The sequence below is a fragment of the Bombina bombina genome, chromosome 10 (assembly GCF_027579735.1).
Source record: "Bombina bombina isolate aBomBom1 chromosome 10, aBomBom1.pri, whole genome shotgun sequence".
NCBI lineage: Eukaryota > Metazoa > Chordata > Amphibia > Anura > Bombinatoridae > Bombina > Bombina bombina.
The window spans coordinates 46467374-46493229 of NC_069508.1; the positions used below are offsets into that span (position 1 = coordinate 46467374).

At 44.0% G+C, this 25856-nt stretch overlaps 1 protein-coding gene across 2 annotated transcripts in view; it reads left to right on the forward strand.

Moving 5' to 3' along the window:
* The window catches only part of FNBP1L (formin binding protein 1 like), a 363084-nt gene that overhangs the window by 254552 nt on the left and 82676 nt on the right, over positions 1–25856 (forward strand). For both annotated transcript variants that reach the window (XM_053694033.1, XM_053694034.1), the window contains exon 8: positions 11522–11668. In XM_053694033.1, the coding sequence (XP_053550008.1) occupies positions 11522–11668 (147 nt within the window). The remainder of the gene's footprint in view (positions 1–11521; positions 11669–25856) is intronic.

Consider the following 25856-nt stretch of genomic DNA (forward strand, 5'->3'; position numbering starts at 1 on the left):
TGCTAGGAAGGCACAGGGCAGGTGGAATCGGGAGGAGTCCCTTCTTCCGATCAACATCCTGGAACTTCGAGCGATCTTCAACGCTCTGAGGGCTTGCCCCCTCCTGGGTTCGTCCCAGTTCATCAGATTCCAGTCGGACATCATTACCTTGGTTGCTTACATCAACCATCAGGGGGGGAACGAGAAGCTCCCTAGCCATGAGGGAAGTATCTCGGATTCTGGAGTGAGCGGAGACCCACAACTGCTCGCTGTCAGCGATCCACATCCCAGGTGTGGACAACTGGGAAGCAGATTTTCTCAGCAGACAATAGTTTCATCCGGGGGAATAGTCTCTTCACCCTGAAGTGTTTGCGGAGATTTACAACAGATGGGGGACTCCGGATATAGATCTCATGGCGTCCAGACTCAATTTCAAGCTACCCAGATACGGGTCGCGGTCCAGGGATCCCCAGGCAGAACTGATAGATGCCTTAGTAGTACCTTGGGGATTCAACCTAGTCTACATATTTCCACCGTTACCACTTCTACCGCGCGTAGTGGCCCGCATCAAGCAGGAGCAAGCATAAACTATTCTAATTGCTCCGCCGTGGCCGCGGAGGATGTGGTTTGCGAATCTGACCGGGGATGTCATCGTCTCCTTCATGGAGGTTGCCCTGTCACAGGGATATGCTGGTACAGGGCCCCTTTGTGCATCAATATCTAGATTCTCTGAGGCTGACTGCGTGGAGATTGAACGCTTAGTCTTAGAATATAGTCTTAGAGTTTTCTGAGAGTGTGATTGATACTCTCATTCAAGCCAGGAAGCAGGTCACTCGACGCATCTTATCATAAGGTGTGGAGGACCTATTTATTCTGGTGTGAGGCTCGTGGGTATCCTTGGCATAAGGTCAAGGTATCCAGGATCCTTTCCTTCCTCCAGGACAGTTTGGAGAAGGGACTGGCTGCTAGTTCCTTAAAGGGACAGATTTCGGCTCTGTATGGTGTTACACAAGAAACTTGCTGAGCTTCATGTTAAACAGTCTTTTGCTTAGGCTCTATCAAGGATCAGGCCTGTATTTAGACATTCTGCTCCTCCTTGGAGTTTGGATCTGGTTCTTAGGGTTTTGCAGAGGGCTCAGTTTGAGCCTATGCATTATGTTGCCATTAAGATACTGTCTTGAAAGGTTCTTTTTCTACTGGCTATTGCTTCGGCACGCAGAGTCTCTGAGTTGGCGGCCTTGCAATGCGAGCCTCCTTACCTGGTTTTTCATGTCCTTCGCACTGGTTTGGGATTTCTCCCTAAGGTTGTGTCTGATCGCAACAATAATCAGGAGATTGTAGTTCATTCCTTCTGTCCCAACCCTTCTTCTTCTAAGGAACGGTTACTTCATAACTTGGATGTGGTTCGACAGACTTCAGCATTGTTTGTTGTCTATTCTGGGAAGCGCAAAGGGCAGAAGGCTTCTTCCACTTCCCTATCTCTTTGACTGAGGAGCATGATTCACTTGGCTTACGAGACAGCGGGTCAAAGCCCTCCTTAGAGGATTACAGCTCACTCAACTAGAACTGTGGCTTCTTCTTGGGCCTTCAAAAATGAGGCCTCTGTGGAGCAGATTTGTAAGGCGGCTACCTGGTCCTCCGTACATACTTCTATGTTTGACAAATTTGACTTTTTTGCTTCGGCTGAAGCAGCTTTTGGGAGAGGGTTTACAGGCTGTGGTGCCCTCAGACTAGGGTCCGCCTCTTTTCTTTTGCATGATGTACCGAGTCCACGGATTCATCCTAACTTGTGGGATATTGTCCTTCCTGACAGGAAGTAGCAAAGAGAACACCACAGCAGAGCTGTCTATATAGCTCCCCCCTTAACTCCACCTCCCAGTCATTCTCTTTGCTGGCTCTAAGCGGGAAGAGTAAAGAGAAGAGGTGTTAAACTGTTAGTTTTATTTTATCTTCAATCAAGTGTTTGTTATTTTTAAATGGTACCGGTGTTGTACTATTTACTCTCAGGCAGGACATAGATGAAGATTTCTGCCTGGAGGATGATGATCTTAGCATTTGTAACTAAGGTCCACTGCTGTTCCCACAGAAGCTGAGGAGTACAGGAAAACTAAAAAGAGAGAAGCGCTCAACCTGGAAACGAACAATAGCATAATAGCTTGTTCTATGGCTAGTTACCACCCAAGAAGCAGCCTCTTTTTGCCCAACATGTGCCTTTCACAGAGAAAAACTTTCCTGAAGCATATCAGTCTGATCCTGACTTCACAGTACAGTCCAGCCCCGAAATACCAGGCAATCCTTCTCTGAACAAGAGAAACAGCAAAACCCCAGACGTACGTTTCGGCCTATTGTGGGCCTCGTCAGTGAGGTGCAGCCATATCCCTCTAGGCACACTGAGCAACGGGTCCACGTCTGGATTCCCGCATCACACTTAGGGAGACTTCCCAAAATGTCATAATTTGCATAAATAAAAAGAGAGAAGCGCTCAACCTGGAAACGAACAATAGCATAATAGCTTGTTCTATGGCTAGTTACCACCCAAGAAGCAGCCTCTTTTTGCCCAACATGTGCCTTTCACAGAGAAAAACTTTCCTGAAGCATATCAGTCTGATCCTGACTTCACAGTACAGTCCAGCCCCGAAATACCAGGCAATCCTTCTCTGAACAAGAGAAACAGCAAAACCCCAGACGTACGTTTCGGCCTATTGTGGGCCTCGTCAGTGAGGTGCAGCCATATCCCTCTAGGCACACTGAGCAACGGGTCCACGTCTGGATTCCCGCATCACACTTAGGGAGACTTCCCAAAATGTCATAATTTGCATAAATAAAAAGAGAGAAGCGCTCAACCTGGAAACGAATAATAGCTTGTTCTATGGCTAGTTACCACCCAAGAAGCAGCCTCTTTTTGCTCAACATGTGCCTTTCACAGAGAAAAACTTTCCTGAAGCATATCAGTCTGATCCTGACTTCACAGTACAGTCCAGCCCCGAAATACCAGGCAATCCTTCTCTGAACAAGAGAAACAGCAAAACCCCAGACGTACGTTTCGGCCTATTGTGGGCCTCGTCAGTGAGGTGCAGCCATATCCCTCTAGGCACACTGAGCAACGGGTCCACGTCTGGATTCCCGCATCACACTTAGGGAGACTTCCCAAAATGTCATAATTTGCATAAATAAAAAGAGAGAAGCGCTCAACCTGGAAACGAACAATAGCATAATAGCTTGTTCTATGGCTAGTTACCACCCAAGAAGCAGCCTCTTTTTGCCCAACATGTGCCTTTCACAGAGAAAAACTTTCCTGAAGCATATCAGTCTGATCCTGACTTCACAGTACAGTCCAGCCCCGAAATACCAGGCAATCCTTCTCTGAACAAGAGAAACAGCAAAACCCCAGACGTACGTTTCGGCCTATTGTGGGCCTCGTCAGTGAGGTGCAGCCATATCCCTCTAGGCACACTGAGCAATGGGTCCACGTCTGGATTCCCGCATCACACTTAGGGAGACTTCCCAAAATGTCATAATTTGCATAAATAAAAAGAGAGAAGCGCTCAACCTGGAAACGAACAATAGCATAATAGCTTGTTCTATGGCTAGTTACCACCCAAGAAGCAGCCTCTTTTTGCCCAACATGTGCCTTTCACAGAGAAAAACTTTCCTGAAGCATATCAGTCTGATCCTGACTTCACAGTACAGTCCAGCCCCGAAATACCAGGCAATCCTTCTCTGAACAAGAGAAACAGCAAAACCCCAGACGTACGTTTCGGCCTATTGTGGGCCTCGTCAGTGAGGTGCAGCCATATCCCTCTAGGCACACTGAGCAACGGGTCCACGTCTGGATTCCCGCATCACACTTAGGGAGACTTCCCAAAATGTCATAATTTGCATAAATAAAAAGAGAGAAGCGCTCAACCTGGAAACGAACAATAGCATAATAGCTTGTTCTATGGCTAGTTACCACCCAAGAAGCAGCCTCTTTTTGCCCAACATGTGCCTTTCACAGAGAAAAACTTTCCTGAAGCATATCAGTCTGATCCTGACTTCACAGTACAGTCCAGCCCCGAAATACCAGGCAATCCTTCTCTGAACAAGAGAAACAGCAAAACCCCAGACGTACGTTTCGGCCTATTGTGGGCCTCGTCAGTGAGGTGCAGCCATATCCCTCTAGGCACACTGAGCAACGGGTCCACGTCTGGATTCCCGCATCACACTTAGGGAGACTTCCCAAAATGTCATAATTTGCATAAATAAAAAGAGAGAAGCGCTCAACCTGGAAACGAACAATAGCATAATAGCTTGTTCTATGGCTAGTTACCACCCAAGAAGCAGCCTCTTTTTGCCCAACATGTGCCTTTCACAGAGAAAAACTTTCCTGAAGCATATCAGTCTGATCCTGACTTCACAGTACAGTCCAGCCCCGAAATACCAGGCAATCCTTCTCTGAACAAGAGAAACAGCAAAACCCCAGACGTACGTTTCGGCCTATTGTGGGCCTCGTCAGTACAGGAAAACTTCAGTGTGAGGAACAGTAATTGTTCTACAGCAATGAGGTATGTTCAGTCATATTTTCTGCAGAGACTGTGTTAACTCAGAAAGGCTGACAGTGTCCCCATTAGGGGAAGGGTAAGCAGTAATCTTAGTGTTATCAGAGGTTTTTACTAGCTTGCATAAAGGGTTAATTTTTTGTGGGCACTCAGTTTATGTGAATTTGGGACAAACGTTTTTGTGTCTGGGAGTAACTTTTTCTGTTTTATGGGACATTTGCTTGAGGGTTCTTTGGGGTTGTTTATAACCCACATGGCTTTCAGGCAGGGTTTGTTAGTTTTGTGTAGGCCCCAGCAACATCGAGTGAGGTGGGCGGGGCCTACATTTACAAGCAGCAAGCAACTTCTCCTGAGGTCCTGATAGTTTTCTAACTTAATTGAAGCTTTAAACCCCATATTATCGCTTCCTAAGGGCAGGTAGGGCCACAGCAGAACTGTGGCAAGGTGCTTTAGGAGGTTTTAACCGGTTTTAGACATATTTCAATCCGTTTTTTTCATTTGGGGGTTTATTGCTTATTAACTTGTGGTGCAATCCTTCTAAAGCTTAGTGGGTACACTGTTAAAATTTCAGAAAAATTTAAGCAATTTTGTGTATGCCTTTTTTTCCTCTTAACGGCACAGTACCGTTTTTGCAAATTGTGTTTTTTTAATTAAATAAAGTGTTTTCCAAGCTTGCTTGCTTTATTACTAGTCTGTTAAACATGTCTGACACTGAGGAAACTCATTGTTAAATTTGTTTAGAAGCCATTGTGGAACCCCCTCTTAGAATGTGTCCCACTTGTACTGATATGTCTATAAATTGCAAACCGCATATTTTGACTTATAAAAATTTGGCTTTAAATGATTCTCAGACATAAGGAAATCAGGTTTCGCCATCTAGTTCTCCCCAAGTGTCACAACCTGTTACGCCCGCACAAGCGACGCCAAGTACTTCTAGTGCGTCTAATTCTTTCACCTTGCAAGATATGGCCTCAGTTATGAATACTACCCTCACAGAGGTTTTATCTAAGCTGCCTGGGTTGCAAGGGAAGCACAGTAGCTCTGGGTTAAGAAATGCTGAGCCTTCTGACGCTTTCGTAGCCGTATCCGATATTCCCTCACAATGTTCTGAGGTAGGGATGAGGGATTTGCTGTCTGAGGGAGAGATTTCTGATTCAGGAAAGATGTTCTCTGACAGATTCAGATATGACGGCATTTAAATTTAAGCTAGAGCACCTCCGCTTATTGCTCAGGGAGGTTTTAGCTACTCTGGATGATTGTGACCCTATTGTAGTTCCAGAGAAATTGTGTAAAATGGACAAATATTTAGAGGTTCCTGTTTACACTGATGCGTTTCCGGTCCCTAAGAGGATTTCGGACATTGTTACTAAGGAGTGGGATAAACCAGGTATTCCGTCCTCTCCCCCTCCTGTTTTTAAGAAATTGTTTCCCATTTCTGACACCAAAAAGGACTCATGGCAGACGGTCCTTAAGGTGGAGGGAGCTATTTCTACCCTGGCTAAGCGTACAACTATACCTATTGAAGACCGTTGTGCTTTCATTGATCCTATGGATAAAAAATTAGAGGGTCTCCTAAAGAAAATTTTTGTTCATCAAGGTTTTCTTCTTCAACCTATAGCATGCATTTTTCCTGTAACCACTGCAGCTGCCTTTTGGAGTGGCTCTTCAGATGGAGACCCCACTAGATGATATTTTGGACAGAATTAAGGCTCTTAAGTTGGCTAATTCTTTTATTAGACGCCGCTTTTCATCTTGCTAAATTAGCGGCTAAGAATTCAGGTTTTGCCATTTTAGCGCATAGAGCGTTATGGCTTAAGTCCTGGTCAGCTGATGTGTCATCTAAATCTAAGCTTTTGTCCATCCCTTTCAAAGGTAAAACCCTATTCGGGCCTGCATTGAAAGAGATCATTTCAGACATTACTGGAGGGAAGGGTCATACCCTCCCTCAGGATAAGTCAAATAAGACAAGGACCAAACAAAATCATTTTCGTTCCTTTCGAAACTTCAAGAGTGGTCCCTCTACCTCTTCCCCTGCTGCAAAGCAAGAGGGGAACTTTACTCAATCCAAGCCAACCTGGAGACCTAATCAGGCTTTGAACAAGGGTAAACAGGCCAAAAAGCCTGCTGCTGCCACTCAGTCAGCATGAAGGGGTAGCCCCCAATCCGGGACTGGATCTAGTAGGGGGCAGACTCTCTCTCTTTGCTAAGGCCTGGGCAAGAGACGTTCAGGATTCCTGGGCAGTAGAAATTGTAACCCAGGGATACCTTCTAGATTTCAAGGATTCCCCTCCAAGGGGGAGGTTCCATCTTTCTCAATTGTCTGTAAACCCGACAAAAAGAGAGGCGTTCTTACGCCGTGTAGAAGACCTTTTTACCATGGGAGTGATCTGCCCAGTTCTAAAAGCAGAACAGGGGCAGGGGTTCTACTCCAATCTGTTTATAGTTCCTAAAAAGGAGGGAACCTTCAGACCAATTCTGGATCTCAAGATCCTAAATCAATTCCTAAGAGTTCCATCTTTCAAGATGGAGACCATTCAGACTATCTTACCATTGATCCAGGAGGGTCAATATATGACCACCGTGGACTTAAAGGATGCATTTCTGCACATTCCTTTCCACAAAGATCACCAGTTCCTCAGGTTCGCCTTTCTGGACAAGCATTATCAGTTTGTGGCTCTTCCTTTCGGGTTGGCCACGGCGCCGCAAATATTCACGAAGGTGCTAGGGTCCCTTCTGGCGGTTCTAAGGCCACGGGGCATAGCAGTGGCGCCTCATCTAGACGACATTCTAATTCAAGCGTCGTCCTTCCAACTAGCCAAGTCTCACACGGACTTAGTGTTGGCCTTTCTAAGGTCTCACGGGGGGGGAAAGTGAACGTAAAAAAGAGTTCTCTTTCCCCCCTCACAAGAGTTTCATTTCTAGGGACTCTGATAGACTCGGTGGACATTAAAATATTTCTGACGGAGGTCAGGAAATCAAAGATTTTGTCCACCTGCCGAGCTCTTCATTCCATTTCTCGACCGTCAGTGGCTCAGTGTATGGAGGTAATCGGACTAATGGTAGCGGCAATGGACATAGTTCCATTTGCTCGCTTGCATCTCAGACCACTGCAACTATGCCTGCTCAATCCGTGGAATGGGGATTATGTGGATTTATCTCCTCAGATAAATCTGGATCAAGAGACCAGAGACTCTCTTCTTTGGTGGTTGTTACAGGATCATCTGTCCCAGGGAATGTGTTTCCGCAGGCCAGAATGGGTTATAGTGACGACGGACGCCAGTCTTCTGGGCTGAGGTGCAGTCTGGAATTCCCTGAAAGCTTAGGGTTTGTGGACTCGGGAGGAGGCTCTCCTACCGATAAATATTCTGGAATTAAGAGCGATATTCAATGATCTCCAGGCATGGCCTCAGCTGGCTTCGGTCAGATTTATCAGGTTTCAGTCGGACAACATCACGACTGTGGCTTATATCAATCATCAGGGCGGAACAAAGAGTTCCTTATCGATGATAGAGGTCTCAAGGATAAACCAATGGGCAGAGGCTCACCCTATCGATGATAGAGGTCTCAAGGATAATCCAATGGGCAGAGGCTCACTCTTGCCATCTGTCAGCGATCTATATCCCAGGTGTAGATAACTGGGAGGCAGATTTTCTAAGTTGTCAGACTTTTCATCCGGGGGAGTGAGAACTCCATCCGGAGGTGTTTGCTCAGCTGGTTCGGCTATGGGGCACACCAGAGTTGGATCTGATGGCGTCTCGTTAGAACGCCAAACTTCCTCGTTACGACTCCAGGTCAAGGGATCCTCAGGCTGTACCGATAGATGCTCTAGCAGTACCCTGGTCGTTCAACCTGGATTATGTGTTTCCACCTTTCCCTCTCCTTCCACGTCTGATTGCCAGAATCAAACAGGAGAGAGCATCAGGGATTTTGATAGCGCCTGTGTGGCCACGCAGGACTTGGTATGCAGACCTGGTGGACATGTCATCCCTTCCACCATGGTCTCTGCCATTGAGACAGGACCTTCTGATTCAAGGTCCATTCAAGCATCCAAATCTAATTTCTCTGCAACTGACTGCTTGGAGATTGAACGCTTGATTCTATCAAAGCAGGGTTTCTCTGAGTCAGTCATAAATACCTTGATTCAGGCTCGAAAGCCTGTTACCAGGAAAATTTATCATAAGATATGGCGTAAATATCTTTTTTGGTGCAAATCCAAAGGCTTCTCCTGGAGTAAAATCAGGATTCCTAGGATTTTGTCTTTTCTCCAAGAGGGATTGGGGAAAGGATTATCAGCTAGTTCCCTAAAGGGTCAGATATCTGCTCTGTCTATTTTGTTGCACAAGCGTCTGGCAGATGTTCCAGACGTTCGGGCTTTTTGTTATTCTTTAGTTAGAATTAAGCCTGTGTTTAAACCTAATTGCTCCGCCATAGAGTCTAAATTTAGTTCTTTTATCTTGGAAAGTTTTGTTTCTAGTTGCTATCTCTTCAGCTCGAAGAGTTTCTGAACTATCTGCATTACAATGTGACTCTCCTTATCTTGTGTTCCATGCTGATAAGGTGGTTTTGCGTACCAAGCCTGGGTTCCTACCTAAGGTTGTTACTAACAGGAATATCAATCAAGAAATTGTTGTTCCTTCTCTGTGTCCTAATCCTTGTAAGAAGGAACGTCTGTTGCACAACTTGGACGTGGTTCGTGCTTTGAAATTTTATTTGCAGGCAACCAAAGATTTTCGTCAAACATCTTCTTTGTTGTCTATTCTGGAAAGCGTAGGGGTCAAAAGGCTACGGCAACTTCTCTTTCCTTTTGGCTGAAAAGCATCATCCGTTTGGCTTATGAGACTACTGGACAGCAGCCTCCTGAAAGGATTACAGCTCATTCTACTAGAGCGGTAGCTTCCACATGGGCTTTTAAAAATGATGCTTCTGTTGAACAGATTTGTAAGGCTGCGACTTTGTTGTTGCTTCATACCTTTTCAAAATTTTATAAATTTGATACTTTTGCTTCTTCGGAGGCTATTTTTGGGAGACAGGTTTTGCAAGCAGTGGTGCCTTCCGTTTAGGTTCCTGTCTTGTCCATCCCTTCATCCGTGTCCTAAAGCTTTGGTATTGGTATCCCACAAGTTAGGATGAATCCGTGGACTCGGTACATCATGCAAAAGAAAAAAAAATTATGCTTACCTGATAAATTTCTTTCTTTTGCGATGTACCGAGTCCACGGCCCACCCTGTAAACTTCAGTCACCTCTGCACCTTATAGTTTCTCCTTTTCTTCCTTGGCCTTCGGTCGAATGACTGGGGGGTGGAGTTAAGGGGGGAGCTATATAGACAGCTCTGCTGTGGTGCTCTCTTTGCTACTTCCTGTCAGGAAGGACAATACCCCACAAGTTAGGATGAATCCGTGGACTCGGTACATTGCAAAAGAAAGAAATTTATCAGGTAAGCATAAATTTTGTTTTTTACCCTCCCGTTTTCATTCAGTGTCCTCTAGAGCTTGGGTATTTGTTTCCCACAAGTAATGAATGAAGCCGTAGACTCTCCTTGTATTAAGATGGAAAACATAAATTATGCTAACCTGATAATTTTATTTCCATCGTTACGAGGAGAGTCCACAGTTCTTCGTTGGGCGGACCTAAATTTCTTTTGTTTTTCTTCTGGCACCATTTATACCCTGATATTTCTCCTACTGTTCCTTGTTCCTTGGCAGAATGACTGGGGGATGAGGGGAGTAGGGGAGGTATTTAAAGGGACAGTTAACCCAAAATTTTTCTCCCCTTTAAATTATTCCCATTGATCCTTTTAACCTGCTAGAGTGTATTAAATTGGTTACAAGTAGCTCCTTTACTCCTATTTCAGCATTTGAAATAGCTGATTTAGCCTGTGGTATCGCCACCTACACTGAACAAATTAATACTGGAGTATAGGCTATTGAATAGCCTAAGTGTACACAGCCAGCAGAAGAGATTACACTCTCAGTGGGATGCAGGATAGTTAAGTAATAAAATGATCATTTTCCATTGTTCTCTCTATGTATTGAGCTTTGGTGTTCTAGCCAAATAAAAGATAAGGAAGCAAATCTGTTTACACAAACTTAGAACATAATGAGTTCTGATATCACCTTTAAGTTCAACCCATTGTAATAGGCTGTGGTTTCAAAGCACAAAATCAGCTACTTCATATACACAAATAAGCATGACAATGGAATTTCTCAAATATTTTATACTCTGCAGTTGGTATAACAAGTCATTTAAAATACATTAATGGAAAAACAATTTTACAGTGTACTGTCCCTTTAAGCCTTTGGCTGCGGTGTCTTTGTCTCCTCCTGGTGGCCAGGATCAGTATCAGTATTAATGAAGCTGTGGACCCTCCTCGTACAGATAGAAATTAAATTATCAGGTAAGCATAATTTGTTTTTGTTCTTATAGTCTCCTTTTTTTAAGAGTATACCTAGGTAGGTAGCGTGCATGTCTAGAGCACTGTATGGCAATAAACATGCTGTCACCTAATTCTCTTGCAAATGTATAATATTGTTAAAAGCATGCTTGCAAAACTGCTGCAATATAGTGCTCCAGACACATGCACAAGCCTTAGTTTAATTACCTACTTTTCATCAAAGGTTACCAATAGAACAAAGTAAACAGTAACAAGTTGGAATCTTTCGAAAATAATTTTACACCCTATCTGAATCGTGAAAGAAAAGAAAAAGTTTATTATTTCTTTAATTTAGTGACAGAACAATCCTGTTGTTTCCAAGGGTTTGGAAGATCAAAGAATGGATATTTAGCAATCAAAGACTTTTTTCTTACTGAATGATGTTTATAAAAAGCATCAAGTTAACCATTACATTGTCCGGGGCTATTAATACATGGCGTTGATAAAAAATGTACTAGTACACGGACAGGGAGAAATATATATATTCTCCCTCTCTGTCTCTCTCTCTTTCTTTCTCTTTGTCTCTCTCTTTCAACCCTATATGTTTGTCTTATAATACTTTGATATTTACAGCACCTCCAAGAAATGGATGAGCAAAGAACTATGAAGATGAGCGAAAGCTATAGAGGGTTCGCTGAAGCAGAGCGCAAAGTCATTCCGATCATTACAAAATGTTTAGACGGCATGGTCCTTGCAGCAAAGTCAGTTGATGAACGAAGGGTGAGTTTATTTGTTTTTTAACAGCTTAAAGGGACATTATGCACTCATTTTTTTCTTTGCATAAATGTTTTGTAGATGATCTATTTATATAGCCCATAAAGTTTTTTTTTTAAATAAATGTATAGTTTTGCTTATTTTTAAAGAACATTGCTTTGATTTTCAGACCCTAACCAAGCCCCAAAGTTTTATGAGAATATCGTCAGCTACCTTCTCCAGCTTGCTCCTGTTTGTGTAAAGGGTCTTTTCATATGCAAAAGAAGGGGGAGGGGGGAGTGTCTTATTTGCCACTTGCAGTGGGCTTTCCAGCTGCCTTTTCAACAGAGCCAAACTGACAGCTTCTAAGTAAGTTTATAAACAGTTTTATACTGGATTTTTATATCAGTATCTGTGCATCTTATTCTTTATAGTAGTGTCTATTACATGCAGTTATATGAAAATGAGTGTATACTGTCCCTTTAAGTTTTTAAGAATGTAAAATGGTTTCCCATTGGCATGTGCATTCGGATCATTTGTGATGATCCAAATATGAAATAAGGCAGTCACTCACGGCATTAGGCTATTTTATTGTTAAGTGTGTTCAGTCTACGGGTCATCCATTACTTATGGGATATATTCTCCTCCCCAACAGGAAGTTGCAAGAGGATCACCCAAGCAGAGCTGCTACATAGCTCCTCCCCTCACATGTCATATCCAGTCATTCTCTTGCAAGTCTCAACAAAGAAGGAGGTCGCGAGAGGAGTTAGGAGTTTTTTACCTAATTATTCTTCAATCAAAAGTTTATTATTTTAAAATGGCACCGGAGTGTGCTGTTTTTTTCTCTCAGGCAGTATTTAGAAGAAGAATCTGCCTGCGTTTTCTATGATCTTAGCAGACGTAACTAAGATCCACTGGCTGTTCTCGCACATTCTGAGGAGTGGGGTAACTTCAGAAAAGGGAATAGCATGCGGGGTCCCCCGCAAATGAGGTATGTGCAGTAATATTTTCTAGGAATGGAATTGACTAAGAAAACACTGCTGTTACCCATATGATGTAAGTACAGCCTTTAATGCAGTAGTAGCGACTGGTATCAGGCTGATAAATGTATGCGCAGTTGAGTTATTTTCTAGGGACTAGAATTTGACTGAGAAAATACTGTTAATACTGAAATAAAGGTATGAGCCTTAACTGCAGTAGAAGCGACTGGTAGCAGGCTTAGTGATAACTTTGCATAACACTGGAAAGTTGTTTTTAAAACGTTTACTGGCATGTTATTCATTTTGTGAGGTACTTTGGTGATAAATCTTTTTGGGCATGATTTTTTTCCATATGGCTAACGTATATTTCTGCATAGAAACAGGTCTCCCACTGTTGTAATATGAGTGGGAGGGGCCTTTTTTAGCTCCTTGTTGCGCAGTTAAAATTCTTGCACAGTCTTCCTGCTTCTTCCTCCTTGATCCAGGACGTCTACAGAGAGCTCAGGGGTCTTCAAAATTCATTGTTGAGGGAGGTAATCAGTCACAGCAGACCTGTGACAGTGTGTTTGACTGTGATAAAAGCGTTAAATCTTAAATTGATTATCCGTTTTTGGGTATTGAGGGGTTAATCATCCGTTTGCTAGTGGGTGCAATCCTCTGCTAAATTCATACAATTACTTTGTTGGCTATAACTGAATTAGTTCATTGTTATTTCAACTGTGACAGTTTTTTGTGTTTTTAAAAGCGCTGCAGCGTTTTTTCAATTGCTTGTAAATTTATTGAAAGATTTTTTTCCAAGCTTGCTAGCCTTCATTGCTAGTCTGTTTAAACATGTCTGATACAGATGAATTTACTTGTTCATTATGTTTAAAAGCCAATGTGGAGCCCAATAGAAATATGTGTACCAATTGTATTGATGTTACTTTAAATAAAAGTCAGTCTTTACCGGTAAAGAAATTATCACCAGACAACGAGGGGGAAGTTATGCCGCCTAACTCTGCTCACGTGTCAGTACCTTCGCCTCCCGCTCAGGAGGTGCGTGAGATTGTGGCGCCAAGTACAAGGCCCTTACAAATCACTTTGCATGATATGGCTAATGTTATGAAAGAAGTATTATCTAATTTGCCTGAGTTAAGAGGCAAGCGCGATAGCTCTGGGTTTAGGACAGAGCGCGCCGATGACACGAGAGCCATGTCCGATACTGCGTCACAATTTGCAGAACATGAGGACGGAGAGCTTCATTCTGTGGGTGATGGATCTGATCCGGGGAGACCGGATTCAGAAATTTCAAATTTTAAATTTAAGCTTGAGAACCTCTGTGTATTACTAGGGGAGGTGTTAGCGGCTCTGAACGATTGCGACACGGTTGCAATCCCAGAGAAATTATGTAGGCTGGATAAATACTATGCGGTACCGGTGTGTACTGACGTTTTTCCTATACCTAAAAGGCTTACAGAGATTATTAGCAAGGAGTGGGATAGACCCGGTGTGCCCTTTTCCCCTCCTCCGATATTTAGAAAAATGTTCCAAATAGACGCCACCACACGAGACTTATGGCAGACGGTCCCTAAGGTGGAGGGAGCAGTTTCTACTTTAGCCAAGCGTACCACTATCCCGGTGGAGGATAGTTGTGCTTTCTCAGATCCAATGGATAAAAAATTAGAAGGTTACCTTAAGAAAATGTTTGTTCAACAAGGTTTTATATTACAGCCCCTTGCATGCATTGCGCCCGTCACTGCTGCAGCAGCATTCTGGTTTGAGTCTCTGGAAGAGGCTATTCGCACAGCACCATTGGATGAGATTATGAACAAACTTAAAGCCCTTAAGCTAGCTAATGCATTTATTTCGGATGCCGTTGTGCATTTAACCAAACTAACGGCTAAGAACTCCGGATTCGCCATCCAGGCGCGCAGAGCGCTATGGCTTAAATCCTGGTCAGCAGATGTAACTTCTAAATCTAAATTGCTTAATATTTCTTCTGTTATGTGTGATCAGTCCACGGGTCATCATTACTTCTGGGATATTATCTGCTCCCCTACAGGAAGTGCAAGAGGATTCACCCAGCAGAGTTGCTATATAGCTCCTCCCCTCTACGTCACCTCCAGTCATTCTCTTGCACCCAAAGACTAGATAGGAGGTGTGAGAGGACTATGGTGATTATACTTAGTTTTTATAACTTCAATCAAAAGTTTGTTATTTTACAATAGCACCGGAGCGTGTTATTACTTCTCTGGCAGAGTTTGAAGAAGAATCTACCAGAGTTTTTTCTTATGATTTTAACCGGAGTAGTTAAGATCATATTGCTGTTTCTCGGCCATCTGAGGGAGGTAAAAGCTTCAGATCAGGGGACAGCGGGCAGTTGAATCTGCATTGAGGTATGTAGCAGTTTTTATTTTCTGAATGGAATTGATGAGAAAATCCTGCCATACCGTTATAATGACATGTATGTATACTCTACACTTCAGTATTCTGGGGATGGTATTTCACCGGAATTACTCTGTAAAAGTACATTAAACCTTTTAATAGGTATTTAATTCATGTTAAACGTTTTTGCTGGAATGTAGAATCGTTTGCATTTCTGAGGTACTGAGTGAATAAATATTTGGGCGTTATTTTTCCACTTGGCAGTTTGCTTGTTTTGATTATGACAGTTTCGTTTCTCTCTCACTGCTGTGTGTGAGGGGGAGGGGCCGTTTTTGGCGCTCTTTGCTACGCATCAAAAATTTCCAGTCAGTTACTCTTGTATTTTCTGCATGATCCGGTTCATCTCTAACAGAACTCAGGGGTCTTCAAACTTCTTTGAAGGGAGGTAGATTCTCTCAGCAGAGCTGTGAGACTTATGTAGTGACTGTGTTTTAAAACGTTGCTCTGTGAATTTTATGTTTAAAATTTAATTAGTGTTACTTTACTAATGGGAACAAACCTTTGCTAACAAGTTGTGTTGTTTTTAAGGAGTGATGCTATAACTGTTTTTCAGTTCATTATTTCAACTGTCATTTAATCGTTTAGTGCTTCTTTGAGGCACAGTACGTTTTTTGTTAAATAAGATTGTAACCAAGTTGCATGTTTATTGCTAGTGTGTTAAACATGTCTGATTCAGAGGAAGATACCTGTGTCATTTGTTCCAATGCCAAGGTGGAGCCCAATAGAAATTTATGTACTAACTGTATTGATGCTACTTTAAATAAAAGCCAATCTGTACAAATTGAACAACTTTCACCAAACAGCGAGGGGAGAGTTATGCCGTCTAACTCGCCTCACGTGTCAGTACCTGCGTCTCCCGCCCGGGAGGTGCGTGATATTATGGCGCCTAGTACATCTGGGCAGCCATTACAGATAACATTACAAGATATGGCTACTGTTGTGACTGAAGTTTTGGCTAAGTTACCAGAACTAAGAGGCAAGCGTGATCACTCTGGGGTGAGAACAGAGTGCGCTGATAATTCTAGGGCCATGTCTGATACTGCGTCACAGCTTGCAGAGCATGAGGACGGAGAGCTTCATTCTGTAGGTGACGGTTCTGATCCAAGCAGATTGGATTCAGATATTTCAAATTTTAAATTTAAATTGGAAAACCTCCGTGTATTACTAGGGGAGGTCTTAGCGGCTCTTAACGATTGTAACACTGTTGCAATACCAGAGAAAATGTGTAGGTTGGATAAATACTTTGCGGTACCGGCGAGTACTGACGTTTTTCCTATACCTAAGAGATTAACTGAAATTGTTACTAAGGAGTGGGATAGACCCGGTGTGCCGTTCTCACCCCCTCCAATATTTAGAAAGATGTTTCCAATAGACGCTACCACACGGGACTTATGGCAAACGGTCCCTAAGGTGGAGGGAGCAGTTTCTACTTTAGCTAAGCGCACCACTATCCCGGTGGAGGATAGCTGTGCTTTTTCAGATCCTATGGATAAAAAATTAGAGGGTTACCTTAAGAAAATGTTTGTTCAACAAGGTTTTATATTGCAACCCCTTGCATGCATCGCGCCGATTACGGCTGCGGCAGCATTTTGGATTGAGTCTCTGGAAGAGAACCTTAGTTCCGCTACGCTGGACGACATTACGGACAGGCTTAGAGTCCTTAAACTAGCTAATTCATTCATTTCGGAGGCCGTAGTACATTTAACCAAACTTACGGCTAAGAATTCAGGATTCGCCATTCAGGCACGTAGGGCGCTGTGGCTAAAATCCTGGTCGGCTGATGTAACTTCTAAGTCCAAATTACTTAATATACCTTTCAAGGGGCAAACTTTATTTGGGCCCGGTTTGAAAGAAATTATCGCTGACATTACAGGAGGTAAGGGCCACGCTCTACCGCAAGACAAAGCCAAAGCTAAGGCTAGACAGTCTAATTTTCGTCCCTTTCGGAATTTCAAAGCAGGTGCAGCATCAACCTCCACTGCACCAAAACAGGAAGGAGCTGTTGCTCGTTACAGACAAGGCTGGAAACCTAACCAGTCCTGGAATAAGGGCAAGCAGGCCAGAAAACCTGCTGCTGCCCCTAAGACAGCATGAACCGAGGGCCCCCGATCCGGGACCGGATCTAGTGGGGGGCAGACTCTCTCTCTTCGCCCAGGCTTGGGCAAGAGATGTCCAGGATCCCTGGGCGCTAGAGATCATATCTCAGGGATACCTTCTAGACTTCAAATTATCTCCCCCAAGAGGGAGATTTCATCTGTCAAGGTTGTCAACAAACCAAATAAAGAAAGACGCGTTTCTACGCTGTGTACAAGATCTATTATTAATGGGAGTGATCCATCCGGTTCCGCGGTCGGAACAAGGACAAGGGTTTTACTCAAACCTGTTTGTGGTTCCCAAAAAAGAGGGAACTTTCAGGCCAATCTTGGATTTAAAGATCCTAAACAAATTCCTAAGAGTTCCATCGTTCAAAATGGAAACTATTCGGACAATCTTACCCATGATCCAAAAGGGTCAGTACATGACCACAGTGGATTTAAAGGATGCTTACCTTCACATACCGATTTACAAAGATCATTACCGGTATCTAAGGTTTGCCTTCTTAGACAGGCATTACCAGTTTGTAGCCCTTCCATTCGGATTGGCTACGGCTCCAAGAATCTTCACAAAGGTTCTGGGTGCCCTTCTAGCGGTTCTGAGACCGCGAGGAATTTCGGTAGCTCCGTACCTAGACGACATTCTGATACAAGCTTCAAGCTTTCAAACTGCCAAGTCTCATACAGAGTTAGTTCTGGCATTTCTAAGGTCGCATGGATGGAAAGTGAACGAAAAGAAGAGTTCTCTCTTGCCTCTCACAAGAGTTCCATTCTTGGGGACTCTTATAGATTCTGTAGAAATGAAGATTTATCTGACAGAAGACAGATTAACAAAGCTTCTAAATGCATGCCGTGTCCTTCATTCCATTCAACTCCCGTCAGTAGCTCAATGCATGGAGGTGATCGGCTTAATGGTAGCAGCAATGGACATAGTACCCTTTGCACGCCTACATCTCAGACCGCTGCAATTGTGCATGCTGAGTCAGTGGAATGGGGATTACTCAGATTTGTCCCCCACTCTGAATCTGGATCAAGAGACCAGAAACTCTCTTCTATGGTGGCTTTCTCGGCCACATCTGTCCAGGGGGATGCCGTTCAGCAGGCCGGACTGGACAATTGTAACAACAGACGCCAGCCTTCTAGGTTGGGGCGCTGTCTGGAATTCTCTGAAGGCTCAGGGACAATGGAGTCAGGAGGAAAGTCTCCTGCCAATAAACATTCTGGAATTGAGAGCAGTTCTCAATGCCCTTCTAGCTTGGCCCCAGTTAAAGACTCGGGGGTTCATCAGGTTTCAGTCGGACAACATCACGACTGAAGCTTACATCAACCATCAGGGAGGGACAAGAAGCTCCCTAGCAATGATAGAAGTATCAAAGATAATTCGCTGGGCAGAGTCTCACTCTTGCCACCTGTCAGCAATCCACATCCCGGGAGTGGAGAACTGGGAGGCGGATTTCTTGAGTCGCCAGACTCTTCATCCGGGGGAGTGGGAACTTCATCCGGAGGTCTTTGCCCAAATACTTCAACGTTGGGGCAAACCAGAGATAGATCTCATGGCGTCTCGCCAGAACGCCAAACTTCCTCGCTACGGATCCAGATCCAGGGATCCGGGAGCGGTTCTGATAGATGCTTTGACAGCACCTTGGAACTTCAGGATGGCTTATGTGTTTCCACCCTTCCCGCTGCTTCCTCGATTGATTGCCAAAATCAAACAGGAGAGAGCATCAGTGATTCTAATAGCGCCTGCATGGCCGCGCAGGACTTGGTATGCAGATCTAGTGGGCATGTCATCCTGTCCGCCTTGGTCTCTACCTCTAAGACAGGACCTTCTGATTCAGGGTCCATTCAAACATCAAAGTCTAACTTCTCTGAAGCTGACTGCTTGGAAATTGAACGCTTGATTTTATCAAAACGTGGTTTTTCTGAGTCGGTTATTGATACCCTGATACAGGCTAGGAAGCCTGTTACCAGAAAGATTTACCATAAAATATGGCGTAAATACCTATACTGGTGTGAATCCAAAGATTACTCCTGGAGTAAGGTTAGGATTCCTAGGATATTGTCTTTTCTACAAGAAGGTTTAGAAAAGGGTTTATCGGCTAGCTCATTAAAGGGACAGATCTCAGCTCTGTCCATCTTGTTACACAGGCGTCTGTCAGAAAATTCAGACATCCAGGCCTTTTGTCAGGCTTTAGCTAGGATCAAGCCTGTGTTTAAAACTGTTGCTCCGCCATGGAGTTTAAACTTAGTTCTTAACGTTTTACAGGGTGTTCCGTTTGAACCCCTTCATTCCATTGATATAAAATTGTTATCTTGGAAAGTTCTATTTTTAATGGCTATTTCCTCGGCTCGAAGAGTCTCTGAGTTATCAGCCCTACATTGTGATTCTCCTTATCTGATCTTTCACTCAGACAAGGTAGTTCTGCGTACTAAACCTGGGTTCTTACCTAAGGTTGTCTCTAACAGGAATATCAATCAAGAGATTGTTGTTCCATCCTTGTGTCCAAATCCTTCTTCAAAGAAGGAACGTCTTCTACACAATCTGGATGTAGTTCGTGCCCTCAAGTTCTACTTGCAGGCAACTAAAGATTTTCGCCAAACTTCTTCCCTGTTTGTCGTTTATTCTGGACAGAGGAGAGGTCAAAAAGCTTCTGCTACCTCTCTCTCTTTTTGGCTTCGTAGCATAATACGTTTAGCCTATGAGACTGCTGGACAGCAGCCTCCTGAAAGAATTACAGCTCATTCCACTAGAGCTGTGGCTTCCACTTGGGCCTTTAAGAATGAGGCCTCTGTTGAACAGATTTGCAAGGCTGCAACTTGGTCTTCGCTTCATACTTTTTCCAAATTTTACAAATTTGACACTTTTGCTTCTTCGGAGGCTATTTTTGGGAGAAAGGTTCTTCAGGCAGTGGTTCCTTCTGTATAATGAGCCTGCCTATCCCTCCCGTCATCCGTGTACTTTTGCTTTGGTATTGGTATCCCAGAAGTAATGATGACCCGTGGACTGATCACACATAACAGAAGAAAACATAATTTATGCTTACCTGATAAATTCCTTTCTTCTGTTGTGTGATCAGTCCACGGCCCGCCCTGTTTTTTAAGGCAGGTAAATATTTTAAATTATACTCCAGTCACCACTACACCCTTGGCTTCTCCTTTCTCGTTGGTCTTTGGTCGAATGACTGGAGGTGACGTAGAGGGGAGGAGCTATATAGCAACTCTGCTGGGTGAATCCTCTTGCACTTCCTGTAGGGGAGCAGATAATATCCCAGAAGTAATGATGACCCGTGGACTGATCACACAACAGAAGAAAGGAATTTATCAGGTAAGCATAAATTATGTTTTCTTTCAAAGGGCAAACCTTATTCGGGCCCGGCTTGAAAGAAATTATTGCTGACATTACTGGAGGTAAGGGTCACACCCTTCCTCAGGACAGGGCCAAATGAAAGGCCAAACAGTCTAATTTTTGTGCCTTTTGTAATTTCAAGGCAGGAGCAGCATCAACTTCCTCCGCTCCAAAACAGGAAGGGACTGCTACTCGTTACAGACAGGGTTGGAAAGGCAACCAGTCCTGGAACAAGGGCAAGCAGGCCAGAAAACCTACTTCTGCCCCTAAGACAGCATGAGGAAAGGGCCCCCTATCCGGAAACGGATCTAGTGGGGGGCAGACTTTCTCTCTTCGCCCAGGCCTGGGCAAGAGATGTCCAGGATCCCTGGGCGTTGGAGATCATATCTCAGGGATACCTTCTGGACTTAAAAACTTCTCCTCCACAAGGGAGATTTCATCTGTCAAGGTTATCAACAAACCTAATAAAGAAAGAGGCATTTCTACGATGTGTACAAGACCTCTTAGTAATGGGAGTGATCCACCCGGTTCCGCGGACGGAACAAGGGCAAGGTTTTTGCTCAAATCTGTTTGTGGTTCCCAAAAAAGAGGGAACCTTCAGGCCAATCTTGGACCTGAAGATCTTAAACAAATTCCTAAGGGTTCCATCGTTCAAAATGGAAACTATTCGAACCATCCTACCCATGATCCAAGAGGGTCAGTATATGACCACAGTGGACTTAAAGGATGCCTACCTTCACATACCAATTCACAAGGATCATTATCGGTACCTAAGGTTTGCCTTTCTAGACAGGCATTACCAGTTTGTAGCTCTTCCCTTCGGGTTGGCTACGGCCCCGAGAATTTTTACAAAGGTTCTGGGCTCGCTTCTGGTGGTACTAAGACCGCGAGGCATAGCGGTGGCTCCGTACCTAGACGACATCCTGATACAAGCGTCAACTTTTCAAAATGCAAAGTCTTATACAGAGATAGTTCTAGCATTTCTAAGGTCGCATGGGTGGAAAGTGAACATGGAAAAGAGTTCTCTGTTCCCACTCACAAGGGTTCCCTTTCTAGGGACTCTTATAGATTCAGTAGAGATGAAGATTTACTTGACGGAGTCCAGGTTATCAAAAATCCAAAATGCTTGCCATGTCCTTCATTCCATTCCAAGCCCATCAGTAGCTCAGTGCATGGAAGTAATCGGCTTAATGGTCGCGGCAATGGACATAGTGCCATTTGCGCGCCTACATCTCAGACCGCTGCAACTATGCATGCGAAGTCAGTGGAATGGGGATTACTCAGATCTGTCCCCTTTACTAAATCTGGACCAGGAGGCCAGAGATTCTCTTCTCTGGTGGTTGTCGCGGGTTCATCTGTCCAAAGGAATGACTTTTCGCAGACCAGATTGCACGATTGTAACAACAGATGCCAGCCTACTAGGCTGGGGTGCAGTCTGGAACTCCCTGAAGGCTCAGGGATCGTGGACTCAGGAGGAGAAACTCCTCCCAATAAACATTCTGGAATTAAGAGCGATATTCAATGCTCTTCTAGCTTGGCCTCAGTTAGCAACACTGAGGTTCATCAGATTTCAGTCGGACAACATCACGACTGTGGCTTACATCAATCATCAAGGGGGAACCAGGAGTTCCCTAGCGATGTTGGAAGTCTCGAAGATAATTCGCTGGGCAGAGTCGCACTCTTGTCACCTGTCAGCGATCTACATCCCAGGCGTGGAGAACTGGGAGGCGGACTTTCTAAGTCGCCAGACCTTTCATCCGGGGGAGTGGGAACTTCACCCGGAGGTGTTTGCTCAACTGATCCTTCGTTGGGGCGAACCGGAGCTGGATCTCATGGCATCTCGCCAGAACGCCAAGCTTCTTTGTTACGGATCCAGGTCCAGGGACCCGGGAGCGGTGCTGGTAGATGCACTAGCAGCCCCTTGGGTTTTCAACATGGCTTATGTGTTTCCACCTTTTCCGTTGCTACCTCGACTGATTGCCAGGATCAAACAGGAGAGAGCATCGGTGATTCTGATAGCGCCTGCGTGGCCACGCAGGACCTGGTATGCAGACCTAGTGGACATGTCGTCCTTTCCACCATGGTCTCTGCCTCTGAGGCAGGACCTTCTAATTCAGGGTCCTTTCAACCATCCAAGCCTAATTTCTCTGAGGCTGACTGCATGGAGATTGAACGCTTGATTCTATCAAAGCATGGTTTTTCGAAGTCGGTTATTGACACGTTAATACAGGCTCGGAAACCTGTTACCAGAAAAATTTACCATAAGATATGGCGTAAATATTTATATTGGTGTGAATCCAAGAGTTACTCATGGAGTAAGGTTAGGATTCCTAGGATATTGGCTTTTCTACAAGAAGGTTTAGAAAAGGGTTTATCCGCTAGTTCGTTAAAGGGACAGATTTCTGCTCTGTCTATTCTTTTACACAAACGTCTGGCAGAGAATCCAGACGTCCAGGCTTTTTGTCAGGCTTTGGCTAGGATTAAGCCTGTGTTTGAAACTGTTGCTCCTCCGTGGAGCTTAAACTAGGTTCTTAAAGTTCTTCAGGGTTTTCCGTTCTTCAGGGGGGTCCCCCGCAAATGAGGTATGTGCAGTAAAATATTTTCTAGGAATGCAATTGACTATGAAAACACTGCTGTTACCCATATGATGTAAGTACAGCCTTTAATGCAGTAGTAGCGACTGGTATCAGGCTGATAAATGTATGCGCAGTTGAGTTATTTTCTAGGGACTAGAATTTAACTTTAAATACTGTTAGTACTGAAATAAATGTATGAGCCTTAACTGCAGTAGAAGCGACTGGTAGCAGGCTTAGTGATAACTTTGCATAACACTGGAAAGTTGTTTTTTAAAACGTTTACTGGCATGTTATTCGTTTTGTGAGTTACTTTGGTGATAAATCTTTTTGGGCATGATTTTTTTCCACATGGCTAACGTATATTTCTGCATAGACACCGTTATATCAGGTCTCCCACTGTTGTGATATGAGTGGGAGGGACCTTTTTTTTAGCGCCTTGTTGCGCAGTTAAAATTCTAGCACAGTCTTCCTGCTTCTTCCTCTTTGATCCAGGACGTCTCCAGAGAGCTAAGGGGTCTTCAAAATTCATTTTTGAGGGAGGTAATCAGTCACAGCAGACCTGTGACAGTGTGTTTGACTGTGAGAAAAGCGTTAAATCTTAAATTGATTATCCGTTTTGGGTATTGAGGGGTTAATCATCCTTTTGCTAATGGGTGCAATCCTCTGCTAATTTCATACATTTACTGTTTAAAATTGGTTGCTATAACCGTATTAGTTCATTGTTATTTCAACTGTGACAGTTTTTTTGTGTTTTTAAAAGCGCTGCAGCGTTTTTTATATTGCTTGTAAACTTATTGAAAGAAATTTCCAAGCTTGATAGCTTCATTGCTAGTCTGTTTAAACATGTCTGACACAGATGAATCTGCTTGCTCATTATGTTTAAAGGCCAATGTGGAGCCCAATAGAAATATGTGTACCAATTGTATTGATGTTACTTTAAATAAAAGTCTGTCTTTACCGGTAAAGAAATTATCACCAGACAACGAGGGGGAAGTTATGCCGCCTAACTCTGCTCACGTGTCAGTACCTTCGCCTCCCGCTCAGGAGGTGCGTGAGATTGTGGCGCCAAGCACATCAAGGCACTTACAAATCACTTACAAATCACTTTACAAGATATGGCTAATGTTATGAAAGAAGTATTATCTAATTTGCCTGAGTTAAGAGGCAAGCGCGATAGCTCTGGGTTAAGGACAGAGCGCGCTGATGATATGAGGGCCATGTCTGACACTGCGTCACAATTTGCAGAAAATGAGGACGGAGAGCTTCATTCTGTTCCAGGGAGACCGGATTCAGAAATATCAAATTTTAAATTTAAGCTTGAGAACCTCCGTGTATTACTAGGGGAGGTATTAGCGGCTCTGAATGATTGCGACACGGTTGCAATCCCAGAGAAATTATGTAGGCTGGATAAATACTATGCGGTACCGGTGTGTACTGACGTTTTTCCTATACCTAAAAGGCTTACAGAGATTATTAACAAGGAGTGGGATAAACCCGGTGTGCCTTTTTCCCCTCCTCCGATATTTAGAAAAATGTTCCCAATAGACGCCACCACACGAGACTTATGGCAGACGGTCCCTAAGGTGGAGGGAGCAGTTTCTACTTTAACCAAGCGTACCACTATTCCGGTGGAGGATAGTTGTGCTTTCTCAGATCCAATGGATAAAAAATTAGAAGGTTACCTTAAGAAAATGTTTGTTCAACAAGGTTTTATATTACAGCCCCTTGCATGCATTGCGCCCGTCACTGCTGCAGCTGCTTTCTGGTTTGAGTCTCTGGAAGAGGCTATTCGAACAGCACCATTGGATGAGACTTTGAACAAGCTTAAAGCCCTTAAGCTAGCTAATGCATTTGTTTCGGATGCCGTTGTGCATTTAACCAAACTAACGGCTAAGAACTCCGGATTCGCCATTCAGGCGCGCAGAGCGCTATGGTTTAAATCCTGGTCAGCAGATGTGACTTCTAAATCTAAATGGCTTAATATTCCTTTCAAAGGGCAAACCTTATTCGGGCCCGGCTTGAAGGAGATTAATGCTGACATTACTGGAGGTAAGGGTCACACCCTTCCTCAGGACAGGGCCAAATCAAAGGTCTAGTTTTCGTGCCTTTCGTAATTTCAAGGCAGGAGCAGCATCAACTTCCTCCGCTCCAAAACAGGAAAGAACTGCTGCTCGTTACAGACAGGGTTGGAAAAGCAACCAGTCCTGGAACAAGGGCAAGCAGGCCAGAAAGCCTACTTCTGCCCCTAAGACAGCATGAAGAGAGGGCCCCCTATCCGGAAACGGATCTAGTGGGGGGCAGACTTTCTCTCTTCGCCCAGGCTTGGGCAAGAGTTGTCCAGGATCCCTGGGCGTTGGAGATTATATCTCAGGGATACCTTCTGGACTTCAAAGCTTCTCCTCCACAAGGGAGATTTCATCTTTCAAGGTTATCAGCAAACCAAATAAAGAAAGAGGCTTTTCTTCACTGTGTACAAGACCTCCTAGTAATGGGGGTGATCCACCCAGTTCCGCGGACGGAACAAGGGCAAGGATTTTACTCAAATCTGTTTGTGGTTCCCAAGAAAGAGGGAACCTTCAGACCAATCTTGGACCTAAAAATCTTAAACAAATTCCTAAGAGTTCCATCATTCAAAATGGAGACTATTCGGACCATCCTACCCATGATCCAAGAGGGTCAGTATATGACCACAGTGGACTTAAAGGATGCCTACCTTCACATACCGATTCACAAAGATCATTATCGGTACTTAAGGTTTGCCTTTCTAGACAGGCATTACCAGTTTGTAGCTCTTCC